The 24,705-nt window shown below is 34.7% G+C and overlaps 1 protein-coding gene across 9 annotated transcripts in view; it reads left to right on the top strand.

Moving 5' to 3' along the window:
- Positions 1 to 24,560, top strand: part of SLC25A40 (solute carrier family 25 member 40) — a 36,899-nt gene extending 12,339 nt beyond the window's left edge. For 5 of the 9 annotated variants that reach the window (XM_064289953.1, XM_064289950.1, XM_064289952.1 and 2 more), the window contains 8 exons: positions 102 to 205; positions 2,114 to 2,181; positions 4,100 to 4,224; positions 8,357 to 8,530; positions 13,021 to 13,130; positions 13,669 to 13,750; positions 19,765 to 19,845; positions 20,229 to 22,091. In XM_064289953.1, the coding sequence (XP_064146023.1) occupies positions 102 to 205; positions 2,114 to 2,181; positions 4,100 to 4,224; positions 8,357 to 8,530; positions 13,021 to 13,130; positions 13,669 to 13,750; positions 19,765 to 19,845; positions 20,229 to 20,326 (842 nt within the window). In that variant the 3' untranslated portion in view covers positions 20,327 to 22,091. The other 4 variants (XM_064289954.1, XM_064289956.1, XM_064289957.1 and 1 more) reach the window with 4 other exon arrangements.
- Positions 24,561 to 24,705: the final 145 nt, after the last annotated feature.

The raw sequence follows: 24,705 nt of genomic DNA, 5'->3' as shown, positions 1-24,705 counted from the left end.
CTCTTTTCATAACTTTCTAGTCTCATTGTACTTCCCATTTGTTCATCTATAAAAGAAAGTTGTGTGAAGTAGTTATTGACTGTTGAAATCTTCTTTGTTAGGAAAATGTTTTCTATATAGTAATGGACTCATGGATCATCTATGTGTCTGTGAAGAAGGCAACAAAGTTTGGTATAAGAAGCCAGGACGTTTCCAGGGAACATCGGTAAGGAGATTATATTATTTAGAATCACAGTATATTTTCTATTTTTATATTTAATCATACACTTGAAAGATTTTCCTAATTGCAGGAGAATAAAAGTCTCTTTTATAGCTAGCACACTTGTCTACAGTTAAAAGGTAGATAATGAAGTAAGGAAAAAGAAAGGAAAAAGCACTTCTTTGCTTTTTAACTCTTAGTTAATTTTTGTTCAGTCGTTCAGCTTTTTATGTAGAAAGATAATTTGGTTGCCCCTTCCAACAAGTTTCTTTTTTCTTCTGACTCAAGGGAAATGAAGGGCTTTAAAGTGGGAAATGATAAGGTTATCTAATCCAACACTGTCAGTTAACAAATGAGAAAACTAACCCAAAGGAGATTAAAAGATTTGCCCTAGATGCCTTAGTAAGTCAGTCAAGCATAGAAAGGATCTTAAAAGTTACGGTAGAAGTACCTGCCCGGTGAATAAACATTCCTGAGTGGTAGAAATACATCTTTTCTTTAATACTTTTGGGATTAGTCACTGTAATGCCCACTTTGCTCTTTTTAAAAAATTAAACTTTCATTTTCAGATAATTGTAGATCGTGTGCAATTATAAGAATACAGACATCTCCCGTTTGCCATTTATCTAGTTTCCTTCAGTGGTGACATCTTACAAACCTACATAGAGTGCAGTATCACATCCAGGACACTTAAACTTTGATGAAGTCAAGATTCAGAACAGTTCCATCACCACGAGGATCCCTCGTGTTGCCTTTTTACAGCCACAGCCATTTCCCTTGTGCTCCTAACTGCTCCTTAACCCCTGACAACCACCAGTCTGTTCTCCATTTCTGTAATTTTGCCATTTCAAGAATATTATATAAATGAATCATAATGTATGTAACCTTTTGGGGTTGCTTTTTTTTCCCCCACTAGGCATAGTTCTCTAGAGATACATCTAGGTTCTTGCATGTATCACTAGTTTGTTCCTTTTTATTGCCGAGTAGTATTCGATGCTATGGATATACCATAGTTTAACAGTTCACCCATTGTTCTAGAAGGCATTAAACTTTGTGTGGACTCAAACTCCAAACTCTGACCCTTCTGTGGTGGGCAGCAGGCAAAATGCTTACTCAACCTTCAGCTGCTGCTTTTTTGCCAGGTCCCTTGCTGTCTTCCTAGCCATTATTTGTGGTGGATTTTATATGTAAACGTGAGGACTTGTGCCCTGTAATATACAGCTTCTTCTCTTCCAGGATTTCTTTCTCCCTTAACTTTCTGATTATGGTTCTACCTCGCTCCCCCGGTGTCTGTATTCTGCTTCCTCAAGCGAGTAAATGTACCATTCCTTGCCACCCAAGCTTCAGGTACAATGTATAGTCCCACATGCCAAGGGCTGCAAGCTCACAAATCTCACCCATTGTAAATCTCTTAACCGTAGACTTCCCTCCAGTTCTGCCTGCTTTTGGCTCCTCTCCAGAGATTTCAATAGTGAGCTTTAATAATATTTTTCTCAGATTTTATAATTGTTTTCTTTACGAGAGCATGTCTGACTGATTATCTGCCATTACTCTCTTTCCTTTTTATGATCATTTTTGAAAGCTTGATTTCAGATCCTTAGTAAAACAATCCAGAGCTGACTAATGTACAGTTGATTCTGTAAGTAGGAAGTATCATCCAGAAATGTTTCGTTTTACTCTTGTTTGAAAGTTGAAGAAAAAAAAATTTTTTTTTTAAGAATTAAAAAAAAAAGTTGCTGTTGAGTCAGTTCTGACACATGGCAACCAAATGTGTAAACATACATAAATCATAGACTCTCATATTTTTTAAATAAATGCTTAAAAAATCAAATTACCAATCAGTTATCAATGTACACTCTTTGTGTATCATGTTCAGGGTTGTATTTTGACTACTATTTTCTATTATAATTTTAGGATGCTTTTTTGAAAATCATTCGAAATGAGGGCATTAAATCCCTGTGGAGTGGCCTTCCCCCTACCCTGTAAGTTGAAATTTAATATTTTTCATACTAAGTGAAAGCCATTGTTTTGCCCTATAACCATCATGGTTGCATGAAGTCTTGCATTTTTAATGTTAGAACTCTTTTACTTTCGCAAGTATTATTTTGTGGGTTCCATGACCACCCATACATTTAGTGACTCACTAGAAGCATTCACAAAACCTAGCCGAAGTTATACTCCTGGCTATGGTTTTTTATAACAAAAAGATACAGTAAAGGAAAAAAAAAAATCAGGCTTTGACCTGGTGTAGGCTTCCAAAATCATCCCTTATGCACTCACACAAGATGTGCTTATTATTCTTCTAGCGGTGAACTTCAGCAACATGTGCTAAGTGTTTCTGCCTAGGGAAGCCCACTAGAGCCGCAGAACCAAAGGCTTTTATTGGGGTTGATGACGTAGGCATATTATGCCTGTATGACTAGCTGCAGTTACCAATATTCCAGAAACCCAGGAGGAAAGCAGGTGTTTACCATAAATCACATTGTTGGGACAGAACAACCTTGAAAAGTTGTTTTAGTGCTCCAGATATACAAAACCTTATCATAGGGACTATTCTAAGAGCTAAATTCCCAAAAACTGGTCAAAGGTGAGGCCTGCAAGTATAGGCTGTCCTGAAGACATACAAGCTTTGAGTGGCCAGGCCTGCTGTGTTGTCTTTGGTAGACAAGCATAGTTTCTTTTTTTTTTTTCCCCATGTCCTGAAATTAGAAATTTGGTGTTCATTTTCTTTTCCTTTATCTTACTAAAACATTGAGAAATGTCTGCATACTAAGATATATTGCAATATGTATACTTTCCCTTCTTCGGGTAGTTTTCATTCTATACGAAATAGCTCTCAGGAATTAAATGATCAACTAGCAAGGCTAAATGTAAAAAATTCTAAATAATGCCTTGCTTTTTCTCTGCCTCATTTCTTTCTAAGGACTCATTTTATGCTTTTTATGGAGCAAACTACTTAATTTTGAGGCAGATATTTTTAACAATACCCAAGATTATAAAGTTAGTGACAGACATAGACCAGCAGTCAATTCTCCTTCACATTAGACATCTGTAAGTATGATCTGTGAAAGCATTGTAGTTAGATTGTACACATACCCTGGTTTTCTGTTGCTTAAATATTAAACACCATTGTGCCAGTTTGTTTGAATTTAACAAACTCAAATTTGTATTCAAATTTAATTAGTAATTCCCTTTTGATATTTTCATTTAAAAGAATACATCACTGGAGTCCCTTAAAACCAGTATCTATAATTCTGGTGATGCTAGTTATAATTTATTTCTAGTTATAGTAAATAAGATACATGGTCCCTGGTTCAAAAACATTTTATAATTGCTACTATACTTTTTATTTCTGTGATTCTTATGTTGTGGTCAATGTAATTGGGAAGGAAGATCCGGGAGACCAGGAACAGAACAAGTCAAGGAGATAGAGAAGTGTCCTCATTTGTCTTTTTCTATTTGTTAATTGAGCATGTGCTTTGTATATGATCTGAGTTTGGGTATATAATACTTATTTAATGTTTATGTTGTAACTTATCTTCAAAAGTAGAGTGTAAATTTATAGAGGGCAGATATCTATCATATCTTTTTATTGCCTACTAAGTTAAACACTAATGAAAACCCTACAGATTACAATGGTCCAATCCCATCGTGCATGGGGTTGGCCTGCGTCAGTAGGCAATTCGATGGCAGCTAACAGCAACAATTTAGACACTAGTAATTTTTAAAAGAAAAGAAAAACTAATCTCATAGGCTAATTTGTTGTGGTTTTGGATTTTGCAAAATGTAAAGATTTTACTTTCTATTTAATAACAGTTGGGTATGTTTTAAAAAAAATTTTTTTTTTTATGTTTAAGACCTTCTGATAATTTTGAACAACTCTTTGTGTATTTCTAACAGAGTGATGGCAGTTCCTGCCACAGTTATTTATTTTACCTCCTATGATCAATTAACTGCTATTCTGAGATCTAAATTAGGAGAAAATGAAACCTACATACCAATTGTTGCTGGAATTGTGGCCAGACGTAAGTAAGATATATGCTATATTTTCATTTTAATTTCTCATTAATGTTTATTATTAAATTTTAATATTCACAGAGAATTTACAGCATAATTGGTAATTGAATAATACATAGAGTACTGGTAGTAGACATTTTGCATTATAGTTTGTACTAATTTGTTAATATCTTTACTCCAGAAGTCACATGGTATAGTGATTGCCATTAGAATGAGATGGCATCAGCACATCCCTCTTAAATCTTAGACAGAGATTTTAGAATGATATCAGGATTCATCCTGATTCACCTGAACATGTAAGGTGTCATTTGGGACCACACATGATCAATAAGTGCTTCAAGTCCTCTTCACGTTCAGCAGGCAAGATTTGTGTCTTATGTATAATGTAGGTTGTTAATGAGTCTTCCTCCAATCCTGATGCCATGTTCTTCTTTATATAGTCCAGCTTCTCAAATTATTTACTCAGCATACAGATTAAATAAGTATAATGAAAGGATACAATCCTGATGCACATCTTTCCAGACTTTAAATCATGCAGTATCCTGTTCTGTTCGAACCGCTGCCTCTGGTCTATGTACAAGTTCTTCATGAGCACAATTAAGTGTTTTGGGATTCCCATTCTTCTCAATGTTATCCGTAATTTGTTATGATCCACACAGTCAAATGCCCTTGCATAGTCAATAAAACATCGGTAAACACCTTTCTGGTATACTCTGCTTTCAGCCAGGATCTATCTGACAGCAGCAGCGATATTCCTGGTTCCATGTCCTCTTCTGAATTTGGCCTGAATTTCTGGCAGTTCACTGTCAATGTACTGCTGCAGCCAATTTTGAATGATCATCAGCAAAATTTACTTGCGATATTAATGATATTGTTTGATAATTTCTGCATTCAGTTGGTTCACCTTTCTTCGGAGTTAGGCATCAATATGGATCTCTTCTAGTCGGCTGGCCAGGTAGCTCTCTTCCAAATTTCTTGGCATAGATGAATAAGTACTTCCAGTGCTGGATCCATTTGTTGAAACATCTCTTTTGTTACTCTGTCAATTCCTGGAGCCTTGTTTTTCACCAGTGTCTTCAGTGCGGCTTGGACTTCTTCCTTTAGTGCCATTGGTTCTTGATCATAGGCTGCCTCATGAAATGGTTGAACTTTGACCAATTCTTTTTGGTACAGTGACTCTGTGTGTATTCCTTCCATCTTCTTTTGATGCTTCCTGCATCGTTCAGTATTTTACCCATAGAATCCTTCAGTATTCAACTCGAAGCTTAAATATTTTCTTCAGTTCTGTCAGCTTGAGAAATGCCAAGTGAGCTCTTCCTTTTTGGGTTTCTAACTCCAGGTCTTTATACATAACATTGTAATACTTTCTCTTCTTGAGCCACCCTTCGAAATCTTCTGTTCAGCTCTTTTACTTTGTTTCTTTTGTTCACTTTAGTTTCTTGATGTTCAAGAGCATGTTTCAGAGTCTCTTCTGACATCCATTTTGGTCTTTTCTTTCTTTCTTCGCTGTCTTTTTAATGACCTCTTGCTTTTTTCACATATGATGTTCTTTATGCCATTCCACAACTCGTCTGGTGGTTGGTCGTTAGTGTTCAATGCATCAAATCTGTTTTTTTTTTTTAATAATTTTTATTGTGCTTTAAGTGAAAGTTTACAGATCTGTTCAGTCTGTCACATATAAGCTTATATACACCTTACTACATACTCCTATTTACTCTCCCCCTAATGAGTCAGCCCGCTCCCTCCTTCCAGTCTCTCCTTTCATGACCGTTTTGCCAGTTTCTACCCCTCTTTACCCTCCCATCTCCCCTCCAGACAGGAGATGCCAACACAGTCTCAAGTGTCCACCTAATACAAGTAGCTCACTCTTCATCAGCATCTCTCTCCAACCCATTGTCCAGTCCCTTCCATGTCTGATGAGTTGTCTTTGGGAATGGTTCCTGTCCTGGGCCAACAGAAGGTTTGGGGACCATGACCCCCGGGATTCTTCTAGTCTCAGTCAGACCATTAAGTCTGGTCTTTTCATGAGAATTTGGGGTCTGCATCCCACTGTTCTCTTGCTCCCTCAGGGGTTCTCTGTTGTGTTCCCTGTCAGGGCAGTCATCGGTTGTGGCCAGGCACCATCTAGTTCTTCTGATCTCAGGATGATGTAAGTCTCTGGTTCATGTGGCCCTTTCTGTCTCTTGGGCTCATAGTTATCGTGTGACCTTGGTGTTCTTCATTCTCCTTTGATCCAGGTGGGTTGAGACCAATTGATGCATCTTAGATGGCCACTTGCTAGCATTTAAGACCCCAGATGCCACACTTCAAAGTGGGATGCAGATTGTTTTCATAATAGTATTATTTTGCCAATTGACTTAGAAGTCCCCTTAAGCCATAGTCCCCAAACCCCCGCCCTTGCTCCGCTGACCTTCGAAGCATTCAGTTTATTCAGGAAACTTCTTTGCTTTTGGTCCAGTCCAGTTGAGCTGACCTTCCCTGTATTGAGTATTGTCCTTCCCTTCACCTAAAGTAGTTCTTATCTACTAACTAATCAGTAAATAACCCTCTCCCACCCTCCCTCCTTCCCCCCTCTCGTAACCACAAAAGAATGTGTTCTTCTCAGTTTATACTATTTCTCAAGATCTTATAATAGTGGTCTTATACAATATTTGTTCTTTTGCATCTGACTAATTTCACTCAGCATAATGCCTTCCAGGTTCTTCCATGTTATGAAATGTTTCACAGATTTGTCACTGTTCTTTATCAATGCGTAGTATTCCATTGTGTGAATATACCATAAATTATTTAACTATTCATTCGTTGATGGACACCTTGGTTGCTTCCAGCTTTTTGCTATTGTAAACAGTGCTGCAATAAACATGGGTGTGCATATATCTGTTCGTGTAAAGGCTCTTATTTCTGTAGGGTATATTCCAAGGAGTGGGATTTCTGGGTTGTATGGTAGTTCTATTTCTAACTTTTTAAGAAAACGCCAGATAGATTTCCAAAGTGGTTGTACCATTTTACATTCCCACCAGCAGTGTGTAAGAGTTCCAGACTCCCCGCAGCCTCTCCAACATTTATTATTTTGTGTTTTTTGGATTAATGCCAGCCTTGTTGGAGTGAGATGGAATCTCATTGTAGTTTTAATTTGCATTTCTCTAATGGCTAATGATCGAGAGCATTTTCTCATGTGTCCGTTAGCTGCCTGAATATCTTCTTTAGCGAAGTATGTGTTCATATACTTTGCCCACTTTTTGATTGGGTTGTTTGTCTTTTTGTGGTTGAGTTTTAACAGAATCATATAGATTTTAGAGATCAGGCACTGGTTGGAGATGTCATAGCTGAAAATTTTTTCCCAATCTGTCGGTGGTCTTTTTACTCTTTTGGTGAAGTCTTTACATGAGCATAGGTGTTTGATCAAATCTGTTTTTGATATGGTTTCTGAATTCAGGTGGGATATATTCAAGGTTTTCCTTTGGCTCTCGTCAGCTTGTTCTAATTTGCTTCAGCTTCAAGTTGAACTTTCATATGAGCAATTGATGGTCTGTTCTAACTGATGATATGGAGCTTCTCCATCATCTCTTTCCACAGATGTAGTTGATTTGTTTCTTGTGTATTTCTATGGCAAGGCCCATGTGTATAGTCGCCATTATTGCTGTTGAAAAAAGGTATTTGAAATGAAGTAGTCATTGGTCTTGCAGAATTCTGTCATTACAATCTCTGGCATCATTTCTATCACCAAGGCCATATTTTCCAATTATCAATTCTTGTTTCCAACTTTCGCATTCCAATTACCAGCAATTATCGATGCATCCTGATTGCATGTTCGATCAATTTCAAACTGCAGAAATTGGTAAAAATCTTCAATTTCTTCATCTTTGGCCTTAGTGGTTGGTGTGTAAATTTGCATAATAGTCATATTAACTGGTCTTCCTTATAGGTGTGTGGATATTATCCTATCACCGACAGCGGTGTACTTCAGGATAGATCTTCAAATGTTCTTTTTGATAATAATTGACTAACTTCATTAGAGATTTGATTTTATAGGTTTATAGACATTTCAGAATAAAAATCTTACCCATCATGAAATATTAATTTTTAATGTGTATTTGCATATTACATTTTTTTTTTTTTTAATTTACTTGTCTTTATTAGTTGGTGCAGTAACTGTGATAAGTCCATTAGAATTGATTAGAACCAAGATGCAGTCTAAGAAGTTTTCTTACAAGGAACTGCATCAATTTGTCAGCAAGAAAGTGTCTGAAGGTGGTTGGATTTCCCTTTGGAGAGGCTGGGCTCCTACTGTTCTTAGAGATGTGCCTTTCTCAGGTAGGTCTTGTCTTATTACTATCTGCTAAATTTTAGGTAGTAACTAGTATTTTAAACCCCTTTAAGCTTAAAAGTAAATTATTAATAGTGGGCTCTCAGGTCTTTATGAGTCTTTATTACTGAATGTTTTCAAATTTAAGCCTGGTTTTTCTTTTATCCTTTTATTTAATTTCCTTTTAAAGATTAATTGGTATGATTTCATGTTCAGAGAATGCAGATTACCTTTAAAATTATTCTAAATAAGACATATTTAGTAAGGTAGGTAAACTACTATAAATCTAAATATTATAAAATATATTTAAGACTACCTATGAATTGTATTGACTCCTACTTTTTTCAGTTATTAAAGATAAAAATTTCATTAAATGAGTAGCCTCTTATAGATCACATACGAGATTTTATTGATATATAAAATCATGAAAAGGAAAAAGTACAAAACTAACAAATAACTTACAAAATTTGCATACTTTAGTAGTATTTCATAGAAGCTGCTTTTCAGACCTGAAAAAAATACTTATTGACAACATATATTAACATTCCTGTTTTTTCTTTTTCTCTTTTTATTTTCTTTTTGTGTGTGTGTGTGCTGTTTTTTGTCCATATCTCAACCCCTCTTTCTCTTTTCATTAGTATTTTTCTCCAATCTTTTGTTTTCAGTTACACTGTGTAGAAACATACAATGTATAATTAACCATAGATTCCTAGGCCAATTAATTTTTCTTTACTTTTTTATTATGTGGTATTTGATATATCAAAACTAACATAGATATAAGTTAGAAAGTATATTAATGAAATGAATACCTGTGAATTCACCACTTCAAACTATGAACAAGAACGTTATAATTTTTAAATCATGAAACCACATACGTGCTCTTCTACTGTCCTACCCCATAACCGCTGTACTGAATTTTTATTTGTGAGCCATTTGATTAAAATAACTAGTTTTACCAAATATGTATGTATTACTAAAAAAATATACTTTTTTGTTTTGTCTATTTTTGAGCTTTGATGAATGTTTTTTTAACCTAAAATTTTGCTAAGATTCACTCTTATTTTTATATGTACTGTGTTTTCTTCCTTTTTACTCTTGTTTATATATGAATAAGCAAGTAAACAGTGCTGCTGTGAACATTTTTAAAGTTCCTTGGTGCATATGTACAGGATTTTCTACAGTAATGGCTTTTCTGGTTTATATGAGTTATGTACATTGAGGTAATGTCAAGTTCTTTTCTAAAATAATCAAATGAATCTATATGGTCACCAGCAATGTATGAGATTTCCTGCTGCATCACACCAGCACTTTTATTATCAAAGTTCTTAATTTTTGCTTATCTAGTAATTTCAAGTGATATCTCACTTTAATTTGCATTTTCTTGATTATTAATGAGATCGGGCACTATTTTATTGGCCATTTATTTATCCATTATTGATTTGGAGTTGTGAATTAAAAGAGAGATTCAATCTCATTTTCCCCTTTATGGACAGGCAATTGCCCTGTTTAATATATTGAATAATCACACTTACTCCCAAGATCTGCAGTGTCACCTCTGTCGCATCAGATTTTCACGTGTACATGGGTCTATTTTATTGGTCATTTAACTAACCATGTGCCAGTACCACACAATCTAAATTATTAGAGCTTTATAGCAAATCTTGATCTCTTGATGACACCTTATTTTTCTTCCCTAGTGTCTTTATTTCTTAGTGCTGCTATAACAGAAAGATCACAGGTGGTTTGCTTTAATGAACAGAAATTTATTTTCTCAGTTTAGGAGGCTATAAGTCTGAATTCAGAGTGCCGGCTCTAGGCAAGGCTCTCTGTCTTCACCTTTTGTTCCTTGGTGATCTTCATATGGCATGGCATCCATCTTACCCCATCTGGGCCTCCTTGCTTCTGTGCCTAATCTGCTCCTTTTATATCTCAAAAGTGATTGGCTTAAAACACAATCTATATTGATGTGGCATCATTAACATAATAAAGAAAACCCTGTTCCCAAATGGGATTACATCCACAGGTAGGTTGTTGTGTGACTCCCAGTCGATTTTCACTCATAGTGACCCTATAGGACAGAGTAGAACTGCCCCATATGGTTTCCTAGGCAGTAATCTTTACAAAAGCAGATTGCTACCTCTTTCTTCGTTGGAGCGGCTGGTGAACGAACCTTTCGATTAGCAGCCGAGTGCCTAACCATTGCACCACCAGGGCGCCTTCTCCACAGGTATAGGGGTTAAGATTTACAACACATATTTTTTGGGGGGGGCACAATTCAATCCATAACACTTAGGAATATCTTTTTTATTCTTAGGCTCTAACTTTTACATGTAGACATTAGAATTATCTTGTCAGGTTCCATGAAAAATCCATGTTCATTAGAATTGCGTTTTATCTCTAGATCGACTTACAGGAAACTGACAACTTTATTATACTGAGCCTTTCCATCCACAATCATGGTATATCTCTTTATGTATATAAATTTTCTTCATGGTCTGTCAATAACCCCACTGCCGTTGAGTCAATTCCAACTCATAGTGACCCTATAGGACAGAGTAGAACTGCCTTTAGGGTTTCCAAGGAGCACCTAGTGGATTTGAACTGCTGACCTTTTTTTTGTAGCTCTTAACCACTATGCCACTGGGCTTCCCAGTCTTTCAATAGAGATTTAGAATTGTTGGCATGAAAGTTGTATACATCTTTTTTTTTTTTTATTATTTTAGATTTATTTATAAGTACTCCTTACACCAGCACCACCCTCATTCAGCATTTGGTAGCTATTTTAAAAGCTGTTTTGTTTTTTTTTTAATTGTGTTTTCTAGGTATTTGTGGCTGGTCCAGTTGTAATTGAATTTTGTTTATTATATCCAACCACCTTTAAAACTGTTACAAATTCTCATTTGTCAGACTATCTTTTGGGTTTTCTATGTAGACATTGGGTTTTCAATGTACACAATAATAAAAAAAACAATAATAGTATATGTAAATTATGACTGTTTTGTTTCTTATTATCGATCCTAATAGTTTTGTTTTTTTTCTTCATCTAACTCTGCTGCCTAGTACAGTTTTGAATAGTACTAACGATAATGTGGAAACCCTGGTGGTGTAGTGGTTGAGAGCTATGGCTGCTAACCAAAAAGTTGGTGGCTTGAATCCACCAGGCACTCTGTCATTTTCCTCATTTTAAAGGAAATAGTTCTGTTATTTCACCAATAATTATCCTTTATCAACTTAAAGAAGTTCCCATTTATTCCTAGCTTTCTGAGAAATTTGCTTTTACTGAAACAGGGTTGAATTTTATGAAATGTTTTTCCATCATTTTAGCTTATCACATGTTTTTTCTTATTTAATCTGTTAATGTTGTGTATGGTATTTAAAGATTTTATTACTTTAAAATTTTATTATACTAAGTTAACTTATTATATTTATTATATAATATATATTATATTTTATTATATACTTTCACATTACTGGGATAAACTCAACTTAGTCATAGTATATAATCTTTTATGAAATACTTCTGGCTTCAGTTTGCGTATTATTTGTTGTTGTTAGTTGCTGCCAAGTCAGCTCTGGCTCATGGCGACCTTATATATAACAGAATGAAATGTTGCTCCTGCACCATTTTCACGATCACTGGTTTGTTCGAGTCCATTGTTGTGGCTATTGTTTCAATCCATCACATCTCATTGAGGGTTTTCCACATTTTTGCTGACGTGCTACCAACCACGATGTCTTTTTCTAGTGATTGGTCTTTTCTGATGAAAAAGTAAGTGAACCAGTGTTTTGCCGTTCTTGCTTCTATGGAGCATTTTGGTTGTATTTCTTCTAAGACTGATTTGTTCGTTCTTCTGGCAGTCTACATTGTATTCAGTATTCTTTCCCAGCACCACAATTTGAATGCATTGGTTCTTCTGTCTTCCTTTTAACATTGTCCAGAATATGAGGCGATCGAAAAGAGTATGGCTTGAGTCAGGCACACCTTAGTTATCATAGGGACATGTCTGCTTTTTAAAACATTAAAGAGGTCTTTTGCAGCAGATTCTCCTCAAACAGTATGTTGTTTGAATTCTGTTTGCTGCTTCCGTGGACATTCATTGTTGATCCAAGTAGAATGAAATCATTGACCACATCAATTTTTTTTCCATTTATCATGATACTTTTTATCAGTCCTTGCCAATTATTTATTTAGGATTTGTACACCTATGTTCATGAGTAAGATTGGCCTGTACATTTCCTTTCTCTTGCTGTCTTCGTTAGACTTTGGAATTAAGGTCCTACTTTACTGATACATTTTGCTTATAAGACTGCTAGAATATTACTGAGAATTTGGTTCTTTTTTTTTTTTTTAATCCCATCTAGTTATGTGTGTAAGCAGAAAGCAGGGTATGTAATGATTGGAATTTGTCCTTGCCTTTAATGTATAATAACATCATAAATCTTTAAATTTTATATTTTATTTCTAAATATGTATTCATTTTATTTTCTTTTTTCATAGCAATGTACTGGTATAACTATGAAGTTTTAAAGAAGTGGTTGTGTGAGAAATCTGATTTATATGAACCGACATTTATGATCAACTTCACTTCAGGGGCATTGTCTGGTTCTGTAAGTTTATTCTTTTGTTGTTGATATTTCAGAATAACAATGATTGTCAAATTATTTAAAACAAAACAAAATATATAGTATTTCATATATATTGAGATAGCACTTTCAAGCTCTTCTGCTTTAAAAATTTTCTAAGCAATATGTTATTAGCCATTAAAATATTTAAAAATGTACTGTTTCTGTGTTTTTACTATGTTATAAATATATGATAATTTTCTGAGAAAGTTTTGAATTTTTAGATCTGTTATAAATACATGATAATTTTCTGAGAAAGTTTTGAATTTTTAGATCTGTTATGATAATAATGATAACACTTCAAATAGTGCTTATTTACAGAATATTTTATAGTACATTAGTTCATTATACCCGTACCTCTTTAATAAGAGCTTTTCTTTAAATATATCTGGTTTCATTTTAAGTTTCAGTTCTGTTATGTTTTTTATTATTATCCATCTGAAATAACATGCTAATTAGAAGAATGAAGAAGCATTTTAGGAAACATTTAAAGGTAGATTTAACCAATTTTACTTTCTCATAGTTTGCAGCTGTTGCAACTTTACCATTTGATGTGGTAAAAACACAAAAACAGACACAACTTTGGATGTATGAAAGTCATAAAAGTAAGTTTAATTAATTTAAAACACTTTTAAGATGCCATGAAAATTTTTTTCTATTTTTTTTTTTTTTACCATCATTAAGCTAGGGATATCTAAAATAGGGAGAACTCTGCTACCTTATTCTTTATTTATTTTAATGAAGCTAGTATGTCATTAGAATCTAATACCCAGAAAAAATAGTTTAAACCCAATAAAAAATATGAGATCTTAAAGTCTGATGTTTCTTGTCTGCCATCAGTTAAGTCTTATATTTGCCATATAGAAGATTAAATTATCTTTGTTATTCAAAATCTAAATTTTTTTTTGTTATTTTTTCTATATAAACCCACTTAGACATCTTCTCCCATTCTTCATGCAACTACTGAGTGCCTACTCTGTGTCAGGCACCATACTGGGACATACAGATAAATGAATCAATTATCAAGCCCTTGAAGCACTCATAATCTAGTGAGGAGAAGCTGCTTAGAAGTATTTTAGGATGTAGTAAGTGCCAGATCCTACTATAGTGCTAATTTTGACCTCATTTATAAGTGTGTTATTTTTATTTTTATTTAGTTTTTAAAAATTTAATCTCTGGTTTCAGCTTTTCAAACCTGGCTCAAATTCACGTATTTTGCCAGGCATTAAACTTTTTTCTCTGAACGTATGCAATATTTTAAAACACTTGAAGATAAATAAAAGAATCTTTTAAAAAGCTATTATACTTGGCCAGTAAACTTATGAAAAAATGATCAATCTTAGTAATAATTAGAAAAAGTCAACTAAGAACAGCAGTGAGAGGATTTTTATATGCATTGAATTGTTGGGGACAATGTGGAGTAGTGGGAACTCTCATGCCGTACTGGTGAGAGTATAAAGTTGGAACAGCTACTTTCGAGAACAATTTGGCAATATCAACAAATGTCCTTTGTCCTAGCAATTCCAGTCCTATTCATGTGTCCTAGAGAAACTTTGAGGAGCCCTGGTGGCACAGGGGTTAAAGTGCTCAGCTGCTAACCAAAAGGTCAGCAATTTGAACCCACCAGCCACTCCATGGGAAAAAGATGTGGCAGTGTGCTTCTGTAAAGATTTACAGTCTTGGAAACCCTATGGGGCAGTTCTACTCTGTCCTATAGGGTTGCTATGAGTCAGGATTGATTCGACGGCAGTGGGTTTTTTTTAATTTGTGGTTTAGATAAACTATTTCACATGTGCAAGGATATTCATTACAGAATTCTTAATAATATCACAAAGTTGGAAACCACCTAAAAATGTCCCTTGGCAGGAAAGTAAATAAATTATGATAATACATATGATGAGATAACCTGTTGCTGTCAAGTCAATCCCAACTCATAGCAACCGTATAGGACAGAATAGAACTGCCTTATAGGGTTTCCAAGGAGCAGCTCATGGATTTTATATAATAAGATACCATATAGGAATTAAGATGAATAAACTATAGCTACGCTCATCAATATAGATAATCCTAATCACACTTTGTAGCCCTGGTGGCATAGTGGTTAACAACAGGGCTGCTAACCAAAAGGCTGGCAGTTAAATCCACCAGCCACTCCTTGGAAACCCTATGGGGCAGTTCTGCTCTGTCCTAAAGGGTCGCTATGAGTTGGAATCCACCTGACGGCGCCTGAAAACAACAAGGCACATTACAGGAGTAAATATGCTTGTGATACCGTTTACGTAAAGTTGAGAAAATGACAAAAGAGTAAATACTGTTTTAGATAGTTCAGATATAGTAAAAGTTTAAATGCATGCATGAGGAAGATTGAAAAAAGGAAAGAGGAGAGTGGTTACCTCTGGAGAAGAGAGAGAGAATAAGATTGGGGAGGGATATACAGGGAGCTTCTGTGATTTGAAAAATACAGTCGTTAAGATTTAATACATTTTGATGGTCATTAAGTGGGTATTTGTCTCACTATTTTCTATACTTTTCTGTATGCTGGAAATGTTTCATAATAAAATTGCTTCCTTACAATGTAAGAAGTTGCTTATTACCTAAAGGAATAGCTCTTTAATGTTGGAACTGTAGGCTTTTTTTTTTTTTATACTTTAGGTGAAGCTTTACAGAACAAACTAACTTCTCATTAAACAATTAGTACACATATTATTTTGTTACTTTGGTTACCAACCCCACAACATGTCAACACTCTCCCTTCTCGACCTTGGGTTCCCTTTCACCAGCTTTCGTGTCCCCTCCTGCCTTCTAGCCCTTGCTGCTGGGCTGGTGTGCCCCTTCAGTCTTGTTTTGTTTTATGGGCCTGTACAATCTTTGGCTGAAGGGTGAGCCTCAGGAGTGACTTCATTACTGAGCTAAAAGAGTGTCTGGAGGCCATACTCTTGGGGTTTCTCCAGTCTCTGTTAGGCCAGTAAAGCTGGCCGTTTTTTTGTGAGTTGGAATTTTGTTCTACATTTTTCTCCAGCTCTATCCAGGACCCTCTATTGTGATCCCTGTCAGAGCAGTCAGTGGTGGTAGCCAGGCACCATCTAGTTGTGCTGGACTCAGTCTGGTGGAGGCTGTGGCAGTAGTGGTCCATTAGTCCTTTGGACTAATCTTTCCCTTGTGTCTTTGGTTTTCTTCATTCTCCCTTGCTCCTGACAGGGTGGGACCAGTGGAGTATCTTAGGTGGCCGCTCACAAGCTTTTAAGACCCCAGACACTACTCACCAGAGTAGAATGTAGAACATTTTCTTTATAAACTATGTTATGCCAATTGAGTTAGAAGTTCCCCAAGACCATGATCCCCAGCCCTCAGCCCAGTAATTTGGTCCCGCAGGGAGTTTCGATGTGTCTATAGAGCTCTATGACCTTGCCTTGGACAAGTTGTGCTGGCTTCCACACTATTGTGTAGTATCTTACGCTTCCCCAAAGTTACCACTTATCTATTGTCTATTTAGTGTTTTTCCATCCCCACCCCTCCCCCTCCCTCATAACCACCAAAGACTGTTTCTTTTTGTGTGCAAGCCTTTTCATGAGTTTTTATACTAGTGGTCTCCAGCAATATTTGTCCTTTCGTGAATGACTTACTTCACTCAGCATAATGCTCCCCAGATTCATCCATATTGTGAGATGCTTTGCAGATTCATCATTGTTCTTTATTGTTGCATAGTACTCCACTGTGTGTATGTACCATAGTTTGTATATCCATTCATCTGTTGATGGGCATCTAGATTCTTTCCATCTTTTTGCTATTGTGAACAGTGCTGCAGTAAACAATGGGTATTTTTTACTCCACTGTGTGTATGTACCATAGTTTGTTTATCCATTCATCTGTTGATGGGCATCTAGATTCTTTACATCTTTTTGCTATTGTGAACAGTGCTGCAGTAAACATGGGTATGTATATGTCTATTTGTGTGACAGCTCTTATTCTCTAGGATATATTCCTAGGAGTAGGATTGCTGGGTCATATGGTATTTCTATTTCTAGCTTGCTACAGAAGCACCATATCGTTTTCCAAAATGGTTGTACCACTTTGCATTCCCACTAGCAATGCATAAGAGTTCCACTCTCCCCGCAGCCTCTCCAACATTTGTCATTTTCTGTTTTTTTGATTCGTACCAGTAATGTCGGGATGAGATGGTATCTCATTGTGGTTTTGATTTGCATTTCTCTAATGGCTAGTGATAGGGAGCATTTCCTCATGTGTCTGTTAGTCTCTTGAATGTCTTCTTTGGTGAAGTGTTTATTCATATCCTTTGCCCATTTCTAATTGGATTATTTGTCTTTTTGTTGTAGAGGTGTTGGATTTTCCTGTAGATTTTAGAGGTTAGACCTTTGTCAGATTTGTCACAGCCAAAAATTTTTTCCCAGTCTGTAGGTTCTCTTTTTACTCTTTTGATGAGCATAAGGGTTTAATTTTTAGAAGATCCCAGTTATCTAGCTTGTCTTCTGGAATGGAACTGTAGGCTTTTAAGGTTCCACTAGTGCTCTGCCATGGCTTCCATTCAGCCGATACTCTTAACATTAATTAACTCTGCCTTAAAAATAGAAGTTAGTTTGGGGTTTGAGTCCTACAAGATTAGAAATACCAGGCTACCTGATTTCCTTTCTTTCATGAGTAGTTTTCAAAATTTAAATGAAATAACTTAAACATAAAGAAAAGTTGCCAACTTGTCACTGACTTTGTTTAAATTTCTTTCGTAAGTACGTGGTTCTCAATTTTAAAATAAGTGTCCTTTCTGTTGAGTTGCTTTATTTATTATGTTTATGTTACACTATTTATACTGATGGTGTGGCTTCTTAAATAAATTATAGGCTTCATAATCAGAGAATCTGATATTTTATATAAAGGAAATCGTAAGATAGTGAGCTCTACTCCATTAAGTGGTAAATCCTAAAAAGTCATTTTTAAAGGATGTCTTTCTATAATCTTTTCCCTTTTTTCCTCAGGCATTCTTAGTAATAAGTACTTTAATCTTTCTTAATGCCTCAGGGTTGTCATCAATGTAAACATTGATTATTCCAGAGTTTTATAATGCTGCAGTCAGAAGCTAGTGAGGGTTATTGTTGTTAGGTGCCATTGAGTTTGCTATATTTGAGCCCATTGTTGTAGCCACTGTGTCTGTCTGTCTCATTGAGGGTCTTTCTCTTTTTCAATGACCCTGTACTTTACCAACCATGATGTCCTTCTCCACAGACTGGTCCCTCCTGATAACAAGTCCAAAGTATATGAGACTTCACCATCTTTGCTTCTGATGAGCATCCTGGTTTTGTTTCTTCCAAGACAGATCTTGTTCTTCTGCCAGCACCATAATTCAAATGCATTACTTCTTCTTTGGTCTTCCTTATTTATTGTCCAGGTTTCACGTGCATATTAGGCAATTAAAAATACCTTGGCTTGGGTCATGTACACCTTAGTCCTCAAGGTGACATTTTTACTTTTTAACACGTTAAAGAGATCTTTTGCAGCAGATATGCCCAATGCAATACATTGTTTGATTTCTTGACTACTGTTTTCATGGGCATTGATTGTGGATCCAAGTAAAATGAAATTCTTGACAACTTTAATCTTTTCTCCATTTATCGTAATGTTGCTTATTGGTCCATTTGCGAGGATTTTTGTTTTCTTTATGTTAAGGTGTAATCCATACTGAAGTCTCTTGTCTTTGATCTTCATCAGTAAGTACTTCAAAGATTATTGGCCCATCATCCAGCTGGTCTCAGACCAAGTCTGAAATCTTCAGCCTGTCATTTGTTAATTATTCACATGGCAGTATGCCTGCTTCTTAGCAGACGTTTTTTTAACATTGCATCTAGTAGTCTGTGGCCTAAGCTACCTTTGAATCAGTATGTAAAATGAAGATACCTGAACTTTGCATAAGAAAATCTCATTTATAAGCTTTAATGTTTAAACTTCAGTGACATCTGTTTTTGCTGTTTTTTTAAATAAATTCTTCTTACTATGTCCCAGATATCAGAGTGATTACAAATAAATGAGGTGTTACTCTTGGCTAAGGGATATATCTCCTTTTGGAGGAAGCAGGACTCATCTAATTTATTTCAAGATTAGCACATGTATTCAGAAAAGTTATAATAAAGCAGCGTCCCACTAGGAAGAATGGGCTATTTTCCTCATAACCTCTTTTTAGGAAAAAAAAAAAAATTTTTTTCATGTGTGCAATAAAATTAAATAAAAAATGGTTATCAGGACTTCTGTTTGGCATTCAGTACCTAATGAAAGTTTCTATAATATCTTTAAAAAATTTAAGATGTGCAAAAAGGTATAAAGAATACCACCAAGCTTAAGAAACAAAACATTATGAGTTCAGGAGAAGCCTTCTATGATTCCTTGATTCTTCCAATCCTATATACATTTAAATTTATATCCTTTTTCTATTTTTTTTTTTTGCTTTTAAATGAATCCAACTATTAAAAATAAGATTTAAAATAGCTCTTCAGGGAAACAGTTCTGTCCTCATCATAATGAAGTTATATACCGCTCAAAAGACATAAACACTATTTTATATGTATTATCTGTATTAGAAATTATTCCATATTAGCATTATTTCTTTAACATTTAGTGCCTGTGCCTTCAAATATGTCAACCTGGGCTATAATGAAGAACATTGTTGCTGAAAATGGACTTTCTGGGTTATTTACAGGTAAAAACATGTGCTTTATTGAATCATTGAATACAATGATTACTTGTATATCTAGCACCTTCTAAAATTAACTTTCAGCAGGAAGTTATAGGAAAGCATTCCACATTTATGATTTTCTCCTAAATATCTTTGCTCTAAGTTAAAAGAAATGTTAAATAACGGTAGTTTTACTACCACTAAAATAAAATTTCTATATAAAATTATATAGAATTGAAGTATGAGAGGGCTGAGAGTGATTGATTTGGCTTGTTCTTTGCTACCAGATTTGGCATGATATGTGATATATCACTTCATTTAATTTGACTATATCAGAATAAAGCCAAATAAATTAATTTTAAAAGATAAGGTAAATTTTTTTCTGACAATTCTTATTCTCTTTCCAGGCCTAATTCCTCGTTTAATTAAAATTGCTCCTGCTTGTGCTATTATGATCAGTACATATGAATTTGGGAAGGCTTTTTTCCAGAAACAAAATGTTTGAAGCCATCAATGATTGCTAGTAATGTTGTTTCAACTGGAAATAATAACCATAGCCAAATAATAAAATGGAGACCCTTAGGCAAGATCTTTTCCCACTATTATTATCTTACAATGATTTGATGTTTTTCTTTCATGTAATTTAAATAAGTAGTTATTTATTACTCCACTTCTAAATCATAGTCCTAATTTTAAAATTAACTTTGTCATCCTGGTTTTTGAGATACTGAAAAAGATATTCCAGAAATCACAACCATCAAGAATTCTTATAGTAAAACAAAAATTATCTTAGTACTCAAAGCAGTAATCTCTGAGAGTTTGATACATATAAGTTTCAGTGTAACTAAACCTTAATTGGGAGTGAATCAACCTACATTACAACTTTTTGAATTGTGTGCTGAGTGATGTACAGAGTCTAGAAGAAAAACGTTCCAAGTCTTTTTTGCAAATTTAAATCATGTACATTTGAATATTTAAGCATTTCAGTAAAGCAGATAAGAGAAGGTAGCCATTAAGTACTATTATTCACATTTACCAAATATTTCCTATTAGTTATTTCTTTAGTACAAATGCAAGGAGCCCTGGTGGTACAGCGGTTAAGCACTTGGCTACTAACTGAAAGGTTGAAGGTTTGAACCCCACCAGAGGCTCTGCTGGAAAGACGACTTGGTGATCTGCTCCTGTAAAGATTATAGCCTAGGAAACCCTATGGGGCAGTTTTACTCTGTTTTAAAGGGTCACTATGAGTCGGAATTGACTCAATGGCATACAACAATTTGAATCCATTGGGTTTTTTTACCCCTTACGTTTTAAGGCCTCACATGTATTCGGATTTCTCTCATCAAAGGTGTGGCTATTTTATCTTTATGAATAAAAATGTAATCAGTTATGTGATGTGCATGCTGCCATTTTTGTTGATTAAAAATCTTGAAGTAACTACCGTTCCTATGAGAGAGGGAGTTTTTTACTGATTGGAGAAAATGTTAACTTCATTCATACGTGGGTGTGCAGTGGGAAACCACATTGCATTTAGACTAGTAAAAATAAAGTTTGGGTAAGGATGGTTCTCTGGTTTTTAACCATTTTGTAATTCTAGTATCATTGTTCATAGAGTTCTCTAGATCATTTCTTGTGGCTTGTTCTAACATTATAGAGATTACTACTACATTGGTCACAAAATATTTCAAAATGTCCTGTGATTTCATGCCATCTCACATTTGTATGCTAGACCAAGAGACTAAACAGGAAGCAGTTTCCTTCACAACATTGGCTTCTGTCACTGTAGGCTAATAGCAATTTAGCTTTTGAATATATGTAGGAATGAAATAAAAAAGAATATGATGACAGGATAAGAAATGACATTCTTTTTTTATTGTTTGATTTTCTCATGATGGTCTATATCCTATGAGAAAAAACACTTTATTGCAATCTATGTGTATTTTATGACAAAAGGAAACATTTTCTTTTTTAAAATGGAGTAATATATTTAGGTGACAAATCTTCTCTGGTTTCACTAGGGCAATTAATACATTTTGTGTTAAAATAGGAAAGTATATGTTTCACCAGAAACAAACTATATAGGATTTGTATGTAGTCTTGTGTTATTTTATCCTATGTTGATTTACCTTAAATTTGCAAAATACAGCATTCATATAAATACATGATTTTAACTTATGTTTCCGTTAAAATATTTTATGCCTTCTTAAAATTATCATTGTGCTTTTAGTCAAATATTTTCAAATAAAAGTAACTATTAGTGCTATACTATATACATATGAAAGTTTATCTTGAACATTGCTGTTTAACAGTATTAAATTTAAATTTACCTTGGTTTTGGTATGCTTCTTTTTGATAATTGATAGGTAGAAAAACTTAGAACTATGTTCTCAAAAAGCAGCCACAGATTTCAACTTAAACATCACTTATATACATGAGAAGAAAAGTTTCCATTCTCCCTACCCATACTGTACTTCAGGAAAATTCTTCTCATTTATGACTAAAGTTAAATCTAATTGCCTGTTACTTTTTCTAACACATGTTACATACAATGTATCTGGGTGAAAAGAAGGCTGAATTGAAGTCTCTTTACACCTAAGAGGTAAAGAAGCACTAATATATATATTTTTAAATAAAAAAAAAATTAGCAACCAAGTAGGATTTGCTAGAAATTATTTCAGCATTTTCCCTAATAACATTTTTTTTTTAATTGAAAGAGTACCTGGATAAACTCAGTCCATGAATGACTGAAATATTATTTTTTTTATTTCCTCCCATAGTTCTGTCTTGTAAAATAATTGAAGCATATTGGCACTAAGTTTCACTTCAGATCAATAGACAAATTTAACTTTCAACGACATGAGTTTCCCACCCTTTTTAAGACATAAACCAAAAACCCTTTGCTGTCAATTCTGACTCGTAGTGACCCTGTATGACAGAGTAGAACTGCCCTCATACGGTTTCCAAGGCTATACATCTTTAGGGAGGAAGATTGCCATATCTTTCTCCCACAGAGCAGCTAGTGGGTTTGAACCGCTGACCTTTTGGTTAGCAGCCAAACATAAGCTGCAGGAATTGCAATATTTGTAAACCTAGAAAACAGTTTTCATTCTATTAACATTAAGGTAATGTTAAATTTTCTTACATATTAATGTTTTCAAGAAGAAAGTCTTAGTCAAGTATTAGACGTTTGCTACCTTTAATATAGTTCACATTAGACTTTTTTTGAAAAGTAGGTATGGAGTTAAAATTTTCTTTTTTTCCTAGGAAAAGTGTTCACTATGCTTATTTCACCTCATATGACTAGTTTAAATTCTTCCCTTTTCTTTGGGCAAGAATTCCAGGGATGGGGGAAAGTTTAGTGTATCGCATTTGGGTTTTTTTGCCAAATGAACTTTTTAAATTAAAAAATACTGCTTATATATATTATTCTATCATTCAACATTTATTGAGACTTTTCATATGGTAAAACCCAAAAGTCAGTGTAAAAAGCACTGAAGATAAGAGGACATTTCAGATACTGGCCACAAGGGGCCTCAGAGCAATGACTGATAGAAGTATGCAATGGAAGTTACGGGAAACTGAGGAACTCTTCACTCAGCCTGGTCAGGAACTGCTTCTGAGATTAGGACAGGCAGGTAATCTAATCAAACAAAAGGGAAGGTGGGCATCTCAGTAAGGGAATTGAATTTAAGTCCATGTGGCTTGAACAACAGGGGGAAAACGGGAAGGTGATAGGAGATCAGATTGGAAATGTAATCAGGGATGTGTGTGCAAAAGAACAAGAAGGTAATAGGAAACCGAGGAAGGATTGCTGGCACAGCTGTAACAATTAGTCGAGTTTTAGAAAGTATACTGGCAGTACGGAAAATGGGACTTAAAATAAGTTAACTTATTTAGAAATAACCCAAAAGTTGTGGTTCAGATTAAAATATACTTTTTAAAGATGCCATAATGACAATGATATAATCTTATCTTCTCCTTCCTATCAGTTGAAAAGAATAAATGCTAAGGCTAAATAGAAGCTGCTTTGCTCACTGAAGAAATCTAAGTGAACGGATGTAAGATTTTAAACAGCCCTTGATGTTCAAAGTAGTCATGTGACATTTCAGAGGTAATCTAATGTTTATCAAAAACTAATGATAGGACAGGATTACCATAAATTGTAAATCTAAGACACATTCATAACTACTTGAAAGTATGTAAATCTAATAAAGATGACTTAAACTGACTTGGTTTTACTTAGTTTCTGTTAATCATAATTAATAGTAGCTTGCATTTGACTCGACGGCACTGGGTTTGGTTTTTTTGTTTTGCATTCGAAATGTGCATCTTCAGGCTTATACATATGATTTCATTTAATGCTGACATCCTGGTGCCACCATGTAGTGGCCCAGAAAATGGTGACGTTTCCATTTTACAAATGAGAAAACAAACATGGCTATTGTATAACTAAATCAGTAACCCTACCAGAACCACTACTGAACTGTACTGCCTCAATAGATATTGCCTGAGCTCTGGTGGTGCAGTGTTAAGAGCTCGGTTGCTAACCAAAAGGTCAGCAGTTTGAATCCACCAGCTGCTCCTTGGAAACCCTATGGGGCAGTTTTACTCTGTCCTATAGGGTTGCTATGAGTCAATCAACTAGAGGGCAATGGGTTTGGTTTTGGCTTTTTTAAAAGCATATGTTATTTTTAAAAAACAAAAAAGAGTATTCAATTTGATACGAAGTAAGGATTTCTCTAAATTCCATTTTCATTATAATATTTCATTATAGTATAGTATTTCATCATATATAGTATACTATAATGAAATACTATAGGTGTGAATTTTAAGTGTGAATAATACATATTTGCCAAATTTGTTGAAACAAAATTCAATGTACAC

Source organism: Loxodonta africana, chromosome 8 (genome assembly GCF_030014295.1).
Source record: "Loxodonta africana isolate mLoxAfr1 chromosome 8, mLoxAfr1.hap2, whole genome shotgun sequence".
NCBI lineage: Eukaryota > Metazoa > Chordata > Mammalia > Proboscidea > Elephantidae > Loxodonta > Loxodonta africana.
This window is presented reverse-complemented; position numbering and strand designations above follow the sequence as displayed.